At 43.8% G+C, this 14,310-nt stretch overlaps 1 protein-coding gene across 6 annotated transcripts in view; it reads left to right on the top strand.

Annotated features, from left to right (window-relative positions):
- LOC106574332 (collagen alpha-1(VI) chain) overlaps positions 1-14,310 on the top strand; it is a 44,410-nt gene that overhangs the window by 15,149 nt on the left and 14,951 nt on the right. For 4 of the 6 annotated variants that reach the window (XM_082975647.1, XM_082975646.1, XM_082975645.1 and 1 more), the window contains exons 15-23: positions 446-499; positions 1,696-1,758; positions 3,012-3,074; positions 3,673-3,708; positions 4,396-4,514; positions 4,692-4,754; positions 4,859-4,921; positions 5,034-5,084; positions 5,174-5,209. In XM_082975647.1, coding sequence (XP_082831773.1) covers positions 446-499; positions 1,696-1,758; positions 3,012-3,039 — 145 coding nt within the window. In that variant the 3' untranslated portion in view covers positions 3,040-3,074; positions 3,673-3,708; positions 4,396-4,514; ... (2 more) ...; positions 5,034-5,084; positions 5,174-5,209. The remainder of the gene's footprint in view (positions 1-445; positions 500-1,695; positions 1,759-3,011; positions 3,075-3,672; positions 3,709-4,395; positions 4,515-4,691; positions 4,755-4,858; positions 4,922-5,033; positions 5,085-5,173; positions 5,210-14,310) is intronic. The other 2 variants (XM_082975644.1, XM_082975648.1) reach the window with 2 other exon arrangements.

Below are 14,310 nucleotides of genomic sequence, written 5' to 3'. Positions count from 1 at the left end.
TGTTGTACTCCCTAGCATATGTTATCATTGTCTGTTTCTATACTTTTTGTCTGTACACTGGTTTTTATGCAATAAAAAAAAATATATATATTTAAAAAAATATATATATACATATATATATATATATATATATATATATATATATATATGAATAAATAAAGTCAAATAATAAAAAAATTATTTTAAAAAATTAATTAAATTGAAGATTTAGCATGAAGACAGTCCCCACCCCCACCTCCACCCCCACACCGGGTCCTGAATCCCTTGACATGTTTCTCAGACCAGAGCAGATGTTTTTCAGAGCAGATAACTGTGTAGTAGGCCCCGATTACAAAGTACATTAGAGAGTTCTGTTTCTCTGGAAACCTTCAGTGGGTCCTCAGTGTGTATTCCTTGAAATGTGCAGTAAACTCCCACGTCGCCCTCTCTCTTTCTCTCTCTGTAGGGGGACCCTGGGGTTATGGGGCTGCCTGGTTGTAAAGGAGACGAGGGGGCAGAGGTAAGTCAGTAGGAGTGATGCAAGGTCACGTAACCAGAGTCAAAGTCATCACACTTTGCTTGTCTCGTTTCCTATTGCTTTTCCTTTTCTTCAGTCTTTCCAGTCTCATCACCACCGGCCCTTCCTTAGTCCCACTTCCACACTCCCCCTTTAAAAAATACCATCTACTCCGTCCCATGTGCACGTACCCACACACTCACCACACGAACCCACACACACACTACACGCACCACATGCACCCAAACACACCACGGCTTACTGTATTCATGACCTCCTAGACTAGTAACTGAAACTCTGTGAGCGTTACACCAAGCGGTCATCATTTCCCAGAATTTTCTCCCCAAAGCCAAGAACCACTTGGCAGCCAATAGCGCTCTAGGAGCCAGAGCCAGTCAGTAGACTGACATGTACTGCAAACAGGGAGTTACAATACTACACATTATTCCCATAACTCTGTCCTCAGCAGTCTTTATAGTCATTCCCTTTATGCTGTTAAAACAGGTGTGCTTCATTCTGCGGTTGAAAGCAATTCAATTCAAACAAAATCAGAAGATGAGACAGGGTTATTTTGAGTGCCATGGTTGGGGTAATTAGCCAGGCGGATAAGAACAACCATTTTGTTTGTTTATGTCTGATTGGGGTATGAGTGGGAGTTTATTTGTTTGGGGTCTTTTGGGAGTCTTTACCAGTCTCCCACGTGGATAGAATAATACTAGATAAATAGTAGATAAATTGTCACGGATGTCGGAGGAAGGAGCGGACCAAAGTGCAGCGTGTGTGTTGTTCCACATTTTATTTTCACTGTGAAACTATGCAATACATACACAATAAACTGAACGAACAAAAACAACAAACCATGACGCAGAGTAGAAACATACACTAACTCAAAACCAATCTCCCACAAACGCAGGTGGGAAAAACACCTACTTAAGTATGATCTCCAATTAGAGACAACGATGACCAGCTGCCTCTAATTGGAGATCATCCCAAACAAAACCCAACATAGAAATACAAAAACTAGAACATAACAACATAGAAAATCTAAACTAGAAAAAAAAACTGTCACGTCCTGACCTACTCTACCATAGAAAATAACATATTTCTATGGTCAGGGCGTGACATGAATGCTGTTAGTTATATCTGAAGTATTCATGTTCAGACTGGTTGATGTTGGTAATGACTGTTTCCTCTGATAGGGGGAGCCAGGTCCTCTGGGACAGAAAGGAGATGCAGGATCTTATGGATTTCCTGGACAAAAGGTAACTCTGTCATACCCAGCACCTTAATTGTCTGTTCTGCATTTAACGTGTGAGTGACTTAAAACCTGTTAAGGTATAGGGGGCAGTATTTTCACGGCCGGATGAAAAGTGTACCCAAATTAAACTGCCTACTACTCGGGCCCAGAAACTAGAATATGCATATTATTAGTAGATTTGGATAGAAAACACTCTGAGGTTTCTAAAACTGTTTGAATGATGTCTGTGAGTATAACAGAACTCATATGGCAGGCAAAAACCTGAGAAAAATCCAACCCGGAAGTGGGAAATCTGAGAATTGTAGTTCTTCTTTTGAATCCCTATCGAAACTACAATGTCTGTGGGGTCATGTTGCACTTCCTAAGGCTTCCATTGGCTGTCAACAGCCTTTAGAAAGTTTTTTCATTCTTCTCCTGTTACTGGGCAGAGAATAGTAGCTCAGTCAATGAGTGGACTGCCTGAGGACAAAGGGCTTGGTGATGCGCGAAGCCGCGAGTGCGCCGTTCCTTCTTTTTCTCCTGGAATGAATACGCTATTGTCCGGTTGGAATATTATCGCATTTTTATGTTAAAAATACCCTAAAGATTGATTGTAAACAACGTTTGACATGTTTCTACGAACGGTAATGGAACATTTTGACTTTTCGTGTCTCGAATTACGCTCGCGCATTATGCCTTTGGATAGTGATCTGAACGCACAAACAAAACGGAGGTATTTGGACATAAATATGGATTATTTCTAACAAAAAGAACATTTCTTGTGGAAGTAGCAGTCCTGGGAGTGCATTCTGACGAAGATCAGCAAAGGTAAGAGAACATTTATGATACTAATTCTGAGTTTAGTTGACCCCAGAACTTGGCGGGTGTCTGTATAGCTTGCTTTGATGGCGAGCTATATACTCAGAATATTGAAAAATGTGCTTTCTCCGTAAAGCTATTTTAAACTCTGACACAGCGGTTGCATCAAGGAGTAGTGTATCTATAATTCTTTAAATAATTTTTATGTATTTTGTCAACGTTTATGATGAGTATTTTTGTAAATTGATGTGCTCATTCACCGGACGTTTTGGTGGGAATACATTTTCTGAACATCACGCACCAATGTAAAATGCTGTTTTTGGATATAAATATGAACTTTATTGAACAAAACATACATGTATTGTGTAACATGATGTCCTAGGAGTGTCATCTGATTCCGCTAGCGGAACGCCTGTCCTCAACAGGTTTTAAGTGTCTATTTTACCTTCCTGTCCACAGGGAGAGATGGGAACACCTGGGGAGCTAGGGGTTTCTGGAGTGTCTGGAGCCAACGGAGCCAAGGTAATCAATCAATTTATCGATTTATCAACTAATCAAATCAATCAATTAATCAATCAATAATTTCATCATTCAATCATCCATCCATCTATCACACAGGAGAGCTTTTCTGTGTGGCTGTATTGTTTCATCTGTGTCTGTAAAATAAGGGTGACCGAGGAGACGAAGTAAAAACAACACCACCTCAATAACTCTATCGTCAATAAGTTGCAGATTCTGATAACTGCCAGTTGTGATAAATGCCCAAATGTATAGGTGTATTTTTTTATAGTTGAATGGAAAAATTATGTCGTAACGAATAACGATTGGACAATGACATTTGAACATCTTGGCCATGTTCTGTTATAATCTCCACCCGGCACAGCCAGAAGATGACTGGCCACCCCTCATAGCCTGGTTCCTCTCTAGGTTTCTTCCTCAGTTTTGGCCTTTCTAGGGAGTTTTTCCTAGCCACCATGCTTCTACACCTGCATTGCTTGCTGTTTGGGGTTTTAGGCTGGGTTTCTGTACAGCACTTTGAGATATCAGCTGATGTAAGAAGGGCGATATAAATAAATTTGATTTGACGTCAGGCACCTGTCCACCTTTCTGTGTTTTACAGGGGGACTTTGGACCGTTTGGAGTGCCAGGCACAGAGGTGTGGAACTCAGCTAGTTCTAGAATCAATGCAACACCAGAACCAGGACGAACACTGTCCACATAATCTGACACAGGAAGACACATATCTTACTAGATCACTGAACATCAGGGTGCCCCAACTAGTGGGCCAAATTTGGCCCGGCGGTGGTTTTATTTGACCCCCCAAGTTTTCTAAAAAATAAGTGACATCTTTTTATTTTTTATTGTTGGACACCAGGAAATCAGCTCCAAGGGAATTTAAGAAATCTGTTCCCAAGTATTCACACGCATAATAGAGAAACATGTGATTGAATACAAATGTAAGCAAAGCTTCTTGCGGTCAATTTGCAGTCCATTTGTCACTATGCTCCGAACACCCGACAATCTGCTCAAGAAGTCTAGTTGAAGATCCTTGCTCTACATTGACTAAATGGCTGAATTAAATAGTTGTATCACTGTCAAAGAAAACACAATAGTATATAATTAATCAAAAAAGTTGGTTTAGCTTTTGTAAACACTTTATTTGATGTTTACATTATGGTAAAATGGCCTTGTTGACCGATGGGAAGTTGCTGTTTAGCTGAACATTGCTGTTCACATCCAAGCTGGTGACCTCTCTCTCTCTCTCTCTCTCTCTCTCTCTCTCTCTCTCTCTCTCCCGTCTCGCTCTCGCTCTCCATCCCTCTTCCTATTTGTCTCTCTTAAGGGTGTAGGGGGAGAGAGGGGACAGAGGTGCTACAGGAATAAGAGGTGGTCAAGGGGAGACGGGTGACCCAGGCTCTGCTGGAGCACAGGGTCAGGGCGGCTGGAGACGTGGGTTCACAGGTGAGTGTCCCTCTGTCCTCTATTACTCTGTGTGATCACGTGTTCTTTCTTATATGGTTCCACCAACACCTTCTCGGGGAACAGGCTAGCTCGCTCATGGGCTATTGCTAAATACAGGTCGATGTTTTACCTCCAGTCATTGTCCCACCCCCTCTCTTCATTTCTTCCCCCTGAAAGGGTCTGAGTGGAGTGTCTGGGCTCAATGGGTACAGAGGAGAGCCAGGTTCTCATGGACCTGCGGTACGATGGCCAGTCATTTAATGATTTCAATGATGACACAGCTATACCACGTGGTAACACATGCAAACTACAATACATGTTTTGACCAGGGTCTCTCCCCCCAGGGTGTTAAGGGCCCCAGGGGGCCTCCAGGAGCACCGGGAGATACAGGGCCCATTGGGAAAAGGGTGAGTGACTTCTGGGATATGGGAGAACAGAACGTTTGTATTGAAGAGGTAATCTGATTTATCATGAGGCTAATATTCTGAATACACAATATTATCTTGATTCTCTCTTCAGGGTGATGATGGAACACAGGGAGAAGGCCAACCTGGATATCCAGGGTTTCAGGTCTGTTTTTCTTCAGCAGTGAATTTCTGAACAATAAGTAGGCATTCATGTTTTTATTCCTATTTCAGATTTTTCATTTCTTCTTACAGGGATAACCTGGTCTGAGAGGACCTGCAGGTTTAAAGGTCTGTCTGTCTGTCTGTCTGTCTGTCTGTCTGTCTGTCTGTCTGTCTGTCTGTCTGTCTGTCTGTCTGTCTGTCTGTCTGTCTGTCTGTCTGTCTGTCTGTCTGTCTGTCTGTCTGTCTGTCTGTCTGTCTGTCTGTCTGTCTGTCTGTCTGTCTGTCTGTCTGTCTGTCTGTCTGTCTGTCTGTCTGTCTGTCTGTCTGTCTGTCTGTCTGTCTGTCTGTCTGTCTGTCTGTCTGTCTGTCTGTCTGTCTGTCTGTCTGTCTGTCTGTCTGTCTGTCTGTCTGTCTGTCTGTCTGTCTGTCTGTCTGTCTGTCTGTCTGTCTGTCTGTCGTCTGTCTGTCTGTCTGTCTGTCTGTCTGTCTGTCTGTCTGTCTGTCTGTCTGTCTGTCTGTCTGTCTGTCTGTCTGTCTGTCTGTCTGTCTGTCTGTCTGTCTGTCTGTCTGTCTGTCTGTCTGTCTGTCTGTCTGTCTGTCTGTCTGTCTGTCTGTCTGTCTGTCTGTCTGTCTGTCTGTCTGTCTGTCTGTCTGTCTGTCTGTCTGTCTGTCTGTCTGTCTGTCTGTCTGTCTGTCTGTCTGTCTGTCTGTCTGTCTGTCTGTCTGTCTGTCTGTCTGTCTGTCTGTCTGTCTGTCTGTCTGTCTGTCTGTCTGTCTGTCTGTCTGTCTGTCTGTCTGTCTGTCTGTCTGTCTGTCTGTCTGTCTGTCTGTCTGTCTGTCTGTCTGTCTGTCTGTCTGTCTGTCTGTCTGTCTGTCTGTCTGTCTGTCTGTCTGTCTGTCTGTCTGTCTGTCTGTCTGTCTGTCTGTCTGTCTGTCTGTCTGTCTGTCTGTCTGTCTGTCTGTCTGTCCTGTCTGTCTGTCTGTCTGTCTGTCTGTCTGTCTGTCTGTCTGTCTGTCTGTCTGTCTGTCTGTCTGTCTGTCTGTCTGTCTGTCTGTCTGTCTGTCTGTCTGTCTGTCTGTCTGTCTGTCTGTCTGTCTGTCTGTCTGTCTGTCTGTCTGTCTGTCTGTCTGTCTGTCTGTCTGTCTGTCTGTCTGTCTGTCTGTCTGTCTGTCTGTCTGTCTGTCTGTCTGTCTGTCTGTCTGTCTGTCTGTCTGTCTGTCTGTCTGTCTGTCTGTCTGTCTGTCTGTCTGTCTGTCTGTCTGTCTGTCTGTCTGTCTGTCTGTCTGTCTGTCTGTCTGTCTGTCTGTCTGTCTGTCTGTCTGTCTGTCTGTCTGTCTGTCTGTCTGTCTGTCTGTCTGTCTGTCTGTCTGTCTGTCTGTCTGTCTGTCTGTCTGTCTGTCTGTCTGTCGTTGTAGCCTTAAGTTGTGCCCACAAAGTGAAGAGCTTCAGTATGTATGTGAGAGCACTACAGTAATTGTATAAGGTTAAGTTCACATCAGGTAAAGCTGAATCCCAATTATTCTTTTTTTTTTACTTTAGTCTGGATCAGGGTTTGGAACCAAATTATTTTCCAATCCTTTCGTTCTGAACAGAAACACTATTTTTTTTGTTCCATTCCACTGTTACGTCCAGAAAAATAAAGATATGAACCGGTTTAGTTTAGTAGATTACTTTGTCAATCAGTGTGGATAGAGCATGCAAACTAGTTGTTTACATGCATGGTGGACAGGCAACTGTAGCCTATGGCGACTGAAATTTTGCAGGTGGCGAGAGAAGGTTGAGGAGGAGGTTTGAAGCGCTGGGCATCTTGTTATGACGTGTTATCTGAATTAGGTCCACAGAATTATACCTAGGAAGAGGAGCTTCTATGGAGGAACTTTGAATGTCCTTTGAGCTAACAAGCTTGTGTGTGCAGAGCAGCAGCAGAATTAAAAACACGTTTCCTTTTTGTAGTAACCATATCCAATGTAAAACGTGATAACTAGGCCTATAGAATTCTTAACTAGTACTGTAAAAGTTAATTATTCTCCAGCTAATTAAATCTCTCTCCCTATCTTCTGAATCATGCTTGTAACGTCAGTACAGTATCTTATGGTAGCATCAGTACAGTAGCCTATGGTAACGTCAGTACAGTATCCTATGGTAACGTCAATACAGTAGCCTAGGGTAGCATTAGTACAGTAGCCTAGGGTAGCATCAGTACAGTAGCCTAGGGTAGCATCAGTACAGTAGCCTAGGGTAGCGTCTGTACAGTAGCCTATGGTAACGTCAGTACAGAAGCCTATGCTTTGGAGGAGGGAGGAGCTACAGTAACCTATGCTTTGGAGGGGGGAAGGGCTACAGTAGCCTATGCTTTGGAGGGGGAGGGGCTACAGTAACCTATGCTTTGGAGGGGGAGGGGCTACAGTATCCTATTCTTTGGAGGGGGAGGGGCTACAGTAGCCTAAACACACACACACACTGGTAAAGATTTTGCAGGTAGACACTGGAAGAAGTTTCTGAGTGACAGAGGGAGGACTTTGCATTTGTGGGACTAGAAAAAAATGCCTGGAATGTAAAATAACGTTATAAACTTGTTCCCATGCTTTTAAAATAACAATTCTGTTCTGGAACAGTATTGATCACTTTCACTCCTGGTTCAGTTTCTGTTCCTTGAAAATGTTTTCGGTTCTATTCCCTGAACTGGTTCCAACTCCTTGTCTGGACCAATAAACTTGGATTGCACCACTAGCCATTGACATCCAAACAACACCTTGGCTTTTATCAACAGCCAGACCAGTATAAGTGTCTTTGAGGAAGCAGTGACTCTGGCATATGTATAAAGTGAAACATCTCTCCAATTACTCGAGCTGTGTTAAACTTTTTAGTCAAAGTTTCAAAGAGCAGGCATGGCGCTTGTCGTGGAAATTTCAGCACTGAGAGAGACTTGGACAATTATTCAAACAATCATTTTTATTCAACATCGATTAATTATTGCAATAATGAAACCGTCGACCGCACACCCTAAGTTGTGTTGCCGAGAGCTTAACTTTTACAGAAATGCAGAGTTGTATATATAGTAGACCTAAAAATGCTGTCATGGATGGCTCCACCCTTCCCATTCAGACTAAGGGCCATCCTAAGCCACTCTGGGTTCATCTCCTGGTCATCTGCCTCTGGTGTTGTTTTAACCCCACCTTGTCTCAGTTTCCCAGATGCCAGGATACTTAGGAATACTGAGGCCTTTGTTCTGCTCCTCCAGGCTATCTCTATCCCGGCTAAACACACACCATATATTGTCTATGGAATGCAGGCTCAATCAGACCGGAGACATATGTCTCATATGCACCACTAATGCCAAATTCACGCAGATCGACTGACGCGCGCAGTCATTACTCACACTCATTGATGCTGAATTCATCCTCCACCTTATCCTGTTTGAGGATCTGTTCTGCACAGCAAAGTTCATGTCTGACACTCTACAGACCCCTGATCTTTTGCACGAGACTGCCACTGACCTCGCACACTCCGTCATCATGAGCATAAAAGAAAAGCACACGGAGGACTCTTGGAGAGCCATATGGAGCAAGGCAGAGGCCCTGTGCGCAAAAGTCGATCTCACCGTTCAACCGCCGCCGCCCCCACAAGAGAAGAGACAATCCCAACATCCTCGCCATCTACAGGACTTTATAGTTGAAGCTCCAATTCAAACCGAACATCCATCCATGTCCTCTCCGGATTAACTCCGAACGTCCACGTTCTACCCTGTCATTGACCGACTGGTGAATGAAATGACCCAATGCTTTTCCACAGAAGCTGGTACAGTCCTCATGGGAATGTCAGCCCTCAACCACAAGCATGCCAGATTCCTTCAAAAGGAGAGCCTTGTGCCCATGGCACAGCACTATTGAATCAGAGAGGACAATCAGAAAAACAGTTAGCAGCACACTGGCGATCCTGTCCATGCTTAAAACTTACAAAGACTCCTTCGTGGATATCTATAAACTAGTACGCATATCGGTCACACTGCCATTAACCTCCACTTCATGTGAGCTCAGTTTTTCCTGCATGCGGCGTGTAAAAACCTACATGAGAAACAAAATGGCAAAACCTCAACTCAGCAACCTTGCCTGCCTGTCCATACACGCAGAAAGAACCAAGGCCCTGTATGTCCAGAAGATTATAGACTAACTTGCACTAAACCACAACAGACATACCGTCCTTCTATAAAACAACACTTGGTGAGTAACTGAAAGGCCTTTTAATTGACAGAGTGCGCCTGTCTGGTGGTGGGAATATGATTAAATCGTGCTGATCTGGATGGAACAAGAAGATACATGCATATTGTATTCATTCATGTCGTTATAGAATGGATGTTTCGTCGGTCTTCGCGTTCAATGATACCGAATTTCTAGCTGCAGACTATTAATTAATATCAAAGACTTGTTATTATTCTGTCGGTTTCGATAGTCTAAAAGTTTAACCATGTGGTATGGTTAAACTTCAGTAGAGGGATGCATGGTCAAACCTTGGCTCTCTCTTCTGAGGTAAGCTGGTCTGGTGAAAGAAATTCTGGGTGGGGGTTTTATACTGAACATAGAAAAGCCTGTCACATGACGCCTTGTCCTGTCTGTGTCCCTGGGGGCGTGCCGATGACTTAGTTAAGCTTTTGAACAGAAATACAATTCTCTCACATTAACATCAGTACATAGCATCTCAACATATTCCAAATAGCTTTATCCTTATTAATACATTTGATACAACCATTTAGATGTAAGTCCCATAGCTGAGGCTATTATATAAACATTATTATGGTAATATGGCTGATATTGTCTCTCATGGGTTTCATAAAATTGTACCAAGCAGACCAGTTCGTAGCTGGATTCTTTACCGATCTTTTATACCTTCTCCAGAACATAAATGTCGTTCGGTTCTCCAATTCTGTGAGGTGGAAGAATCCTTTGTTCTCTCCATGAAAACACCCTGTCTCTTTACTGTGGCCTGTTAGGCAGGACATTCCCTTTGGAATTTACGACCGCCTTCACACAGCCTTGTGTCAGAAGTATAGAGGTCGGGGGATGGTGCATAGAAAACCCAGAGGGCAACGTCATGACACTACATTTATATTGAATGTGCTGTGTGCCATATCTGCTTTTATTGAAGAAACGAGAACTCTGAAGTCATGAAAATCGACTATTTTCTTAGCATCCCCCACGTATTGGTCAAGCTCCCCCTTAGCACCGGGAGAGAAAATCCTGGCGCCATGCCTGTCAAAGAGAGATTCAAGTGATCTTGAATCATGTCCTACTGGTACTTAATGAACCACAGGATCGTGATTGCGCCGACAGAGATGGTCGCCTCGCTTGTATTATTTCTTACACTGTTACCCCAGGAAATCTTAAGTCTTATTACATATAACCGGGAAGAACTATTGGATATAAGAGCAATGTCAACTTACCCACATTACGACTAGGAATACGACTTTCGCGAAGTGGATCCTCTGTTTGGACCACCACCCAGGACAATGGATTGGATCCCAGTAGGCAACCCAAAACAATGGCGCCGCAGAAGGGGCAGACGGAGCGGTCTTCTGGTCAGGCTCCGTAGACGCGCACATCGCTCACCGCTCCCGAGTATACTACTCGCCAATGTCCAGTCTCTTGACAACAAGGTAGACGAAATTCGAGCAAGGGTTGCCTTCCAGAGAGACATCAGAGATTGTAACATTCTCTGTTTCACGGAAACATGGTTCACTCGGGATACGTTATCAGAGTCAGTACAGCCACCCGGTCTCTTCACACATCGCGCCGACAGAAACAAACATGTCTCTGGTAAGAAGAAGGGCAGGGGTGTATGCCTTATGATTAACGAGTCGTGCAGGGGCGGAAATCCCGGGGAGGACGGGGGGGACACGACCCCCCCCCATCCTGGGAAAAATATGATGATGTAAGTTAGTGCTTCAAAGTCCCTGTGATAAGGTTAGCGATAAACTGAAGTCCAAACTGAACAGAACTACACTCTCTTCTACCATTGTCTTAAATATATTTAATGGTCTCGTTGCAAAAGCTAAATTGTCGCAAGGGAACTTTTATTTATTTATTTTATTTCACCTTTATTTAACCCGGGTAGCAAAGATTATAGCAAACACCACTGAAACTGAATTGGTGCTCGCTCACTTTGCAAATTCAGCTATTGTTGGAAGCCAGCCAATATGAAACAAACGATTAAAATGACAAAAGGTTGCAGCATATGTTGTGTAAATGGTGAACTCATACAGCTGTCAACTCTTGTCATTTTAATCCGTTTCACATTTGCTAGCTACCTTTTAGATCGAAGCCCATATAGAATGATTGAAGATGATAGAAGCCCATCTCCTACTGTAAATAACCTACACACTGTGTGTGTAGCCAGCCAGCCAGCCAGGTAGAAAAATGGCAGAAAAATAAAAGACGGACATCAGAGTATTTTTCAATACACCAAAATGCATAGTAAGAACCCTAGTAGCCTAATATCTCAGACTAGTTGATAAAATGTTCATAAGAAAGAAATGAAATTCTAATGGAAATGTTTCACAATGATGTCATTAGGCAGAGCAGGCAACAGATGGCACACAGACAGCAGAGTTGGGGACATATATGCAGGGACAGACTGGCAGAGACAGGGACTCTCAGGTAAGTTTGTTGAGTCTTTGTTTGGCAACATTATGAAAGGTTCTCAATTTTTTTTACTTGTAAAATAGGAACATAATTGGAAAATGCCATGGATACCCCCACTCTCAACTTAAACTGGTGACTGAACTAAGATTTGTTAAAGGCAATGGTATTGCTGTTGTGATTAGTTGTGTAGTTTTGGGTACCGGTAGTTAGGAGTACGGCAAACACCTTATTTCTTTGGTTCCTCAATATACATTTACCATATTACAATGTAGGCTATGTGTTACAGCACTACTTTTGGTGTCCCCCTCAGGAATTGCTCTTGAGAAAAGTTAATGTAATTGTCCCCTCCAAAGTGGATATCAGATTTTCGCCCCTGGAGTCGTGGTGTGATCATAACAACATACAGGAACTCAAGTCCTTTTGTTCACCTGACGTAGAATTCTTTACAATCAAATGCCGACCGCATTATCTACCAAGAGAATTCTCTTCGATTATAATCACAGCCAAGCAGACACCTCGACGGCCCTGAAAGAACTTCATTGGACTCTTTGTAAACTGGAAACCACATATCCTGAGGCTGCATTTATTGTAGTTGGGTATTTTAACAAAGCTAATCTGAAAACAAGGCTCCCTAAATTTTATCAGCATATCGAATGCGCGAACCAGGCTGAAAAAATTCTGGATCATTGCTACTCCAACTTCCGCGACGCATACAAAGCTCTCCTTCGCCCTCCTTTCGGCAAATCTGATCACGACTCAATTTTGTTGCTCCCAGCCTATAGACAGAAACTAAAACAGGAAACGCCCGTGCTCAGGTCTGTTCAACGCTGGTCCGACCAATCTGATTCCACGCTTCAAGATTGCTTCGACTACGTGGACTGGGATATGTTCCGGATAGCCTCAGACAACAACATTGATGTATACGCTGATTCGATGAGCGAGTTTATTAGCAAGTTGTCACGTCCTGACCAGGGTTATTTGTTATTGTAGTTTGGTCAGGACGTGGCAGGGGGTGTTTGTTTTATGTGGTTCGGGCTATGTATTTAGGTAGAGGGGTGTTTGGTTTATGTGGTTTGTGGTTTGTTAGTCTATGTTCTATGTTAGTGTATTTCTATGTTCTGTCTAGTCTATTGTAGTTCTATGTTTAGTTAATTGGGGTTGGACCTTCAATTGGAGGCAGCTGGTTATCGTTGCCTCTGATTGAAGGTCCTATAATTAGGAGTTTGTTTGTCATGGGATTTTGTGGGAGATTGTTTCTTGTTTTGCGTTATGCCTGACAAGACTGTCTAGTTCGTTTGTTTTTGTATACGTTGTATGTGTTTTCCTTCTTCACTCAAAAAAAAGATGAGTATACATTTTCCCGCTGTGTTTTGGTCTACACCCTACGACACCCGTGACACAAGTGCATCGGTGATGATGTACCCACGGTGACTATTAAAACCTTCCCCAACCAGAAACCGTGGATTGATGGCAGCATTCACGCAAAACTGAAAGCGCAAACCACTGCTTTTAATCCTGGCAAGGCGACCTGGAAACATGACCGAATAGAAACAGTGTAGCTATTCCCTCCGCAAGGCAATCAAACAAGCTAAGCGTCAGTATAGAGACAAAGTAGAGTCGCAATTCAACGGCTCAGACACAAAACATATTTGGCTGGGTCTACAGTCAATCACGGATGACAAAAAGAAAACCAGCCCCGTCGCGGACACCGATGTCTTGCTCCCAGACAAACTAAACAACTTCTTTCCTCGCTTTGAGGACAATACAGTGTCACTGACACGGCCCTCTACCAAAACCTGCGGGCTCTCCTTCACCGCAGCCAATGTGAGTAAAACATTTAAATGTGTTAACCCCTGCAAGGCTGCCGGCCCAGACGGCATCCCTAGCCGTGTCCTCAGAGCATGCGCAGACCAGCTGGCTGGTGTGTTTACGGACATATTCAATCAATCCCTATCCCAGTCTGCTGTTCCCACATGCTTCAAGAGGGCCATCATTGTTCCTGTTCCCAAGAAAACTATGGTAACTGAGCTAAATGACTATCGCCCCATAGCGCTCACTTCCGTCATCATGAAGTCCTTTGAGAGACTAGTCAAGGACCATATTACCTCCACCCTACCTGACTCCCTAGACCCACTCCAATTTGCTTACCGCCCCAATAGATCCACAGACGACGCAATCACAATCACACTGAACACTGCCCTAACCCATTTCGACAAGAGGAATACCTATGTAAGAATGCTGTTCACCCTGGGTCTCAAACCCGCCCTGTGCAACTGGGTCCTGGACTTTCTGACAGGCCTCCCCAGGTGGTTAGGGTAGGAAACAACATCTCCACCCCGTTGATCCTCAACACTGGGTCTCCACAAGGGTGCGTTCTCAGCCCTCTCCTGTACTCCCTGTTCACCCATGACTGCGTGGCCATGCACACCCTCCGACTCAATCATCAAGTTTGCAGACGACACTACAGTGGTAGGCTTGATTACCAACAATGACGAGACGGCCTACAGGAAGGAGGTGAGGGCCCTCGGAGTGTGGTGTCAGGAAAATAACCTCATGCTCAACGTCAACAAAACAAAAGAGATGATCGTGGA

This window comes from Salmo salar, chromosome 05, assembly GCF_965601325.2.
Source record: "Salmo salar chromosome 05, fSalSal1, whole genome shotgun sequence".
Taxonomy (NCBI): domain Eukaryota; kingdom Metazoa; phylum Chordata; class Actinopteri; order Salmoniformes; family Salmonidae; genus Salmo; species Salmo salar.
This window is presented reverse-complemented; position numbering and strand designations above follow the sequence as displayed.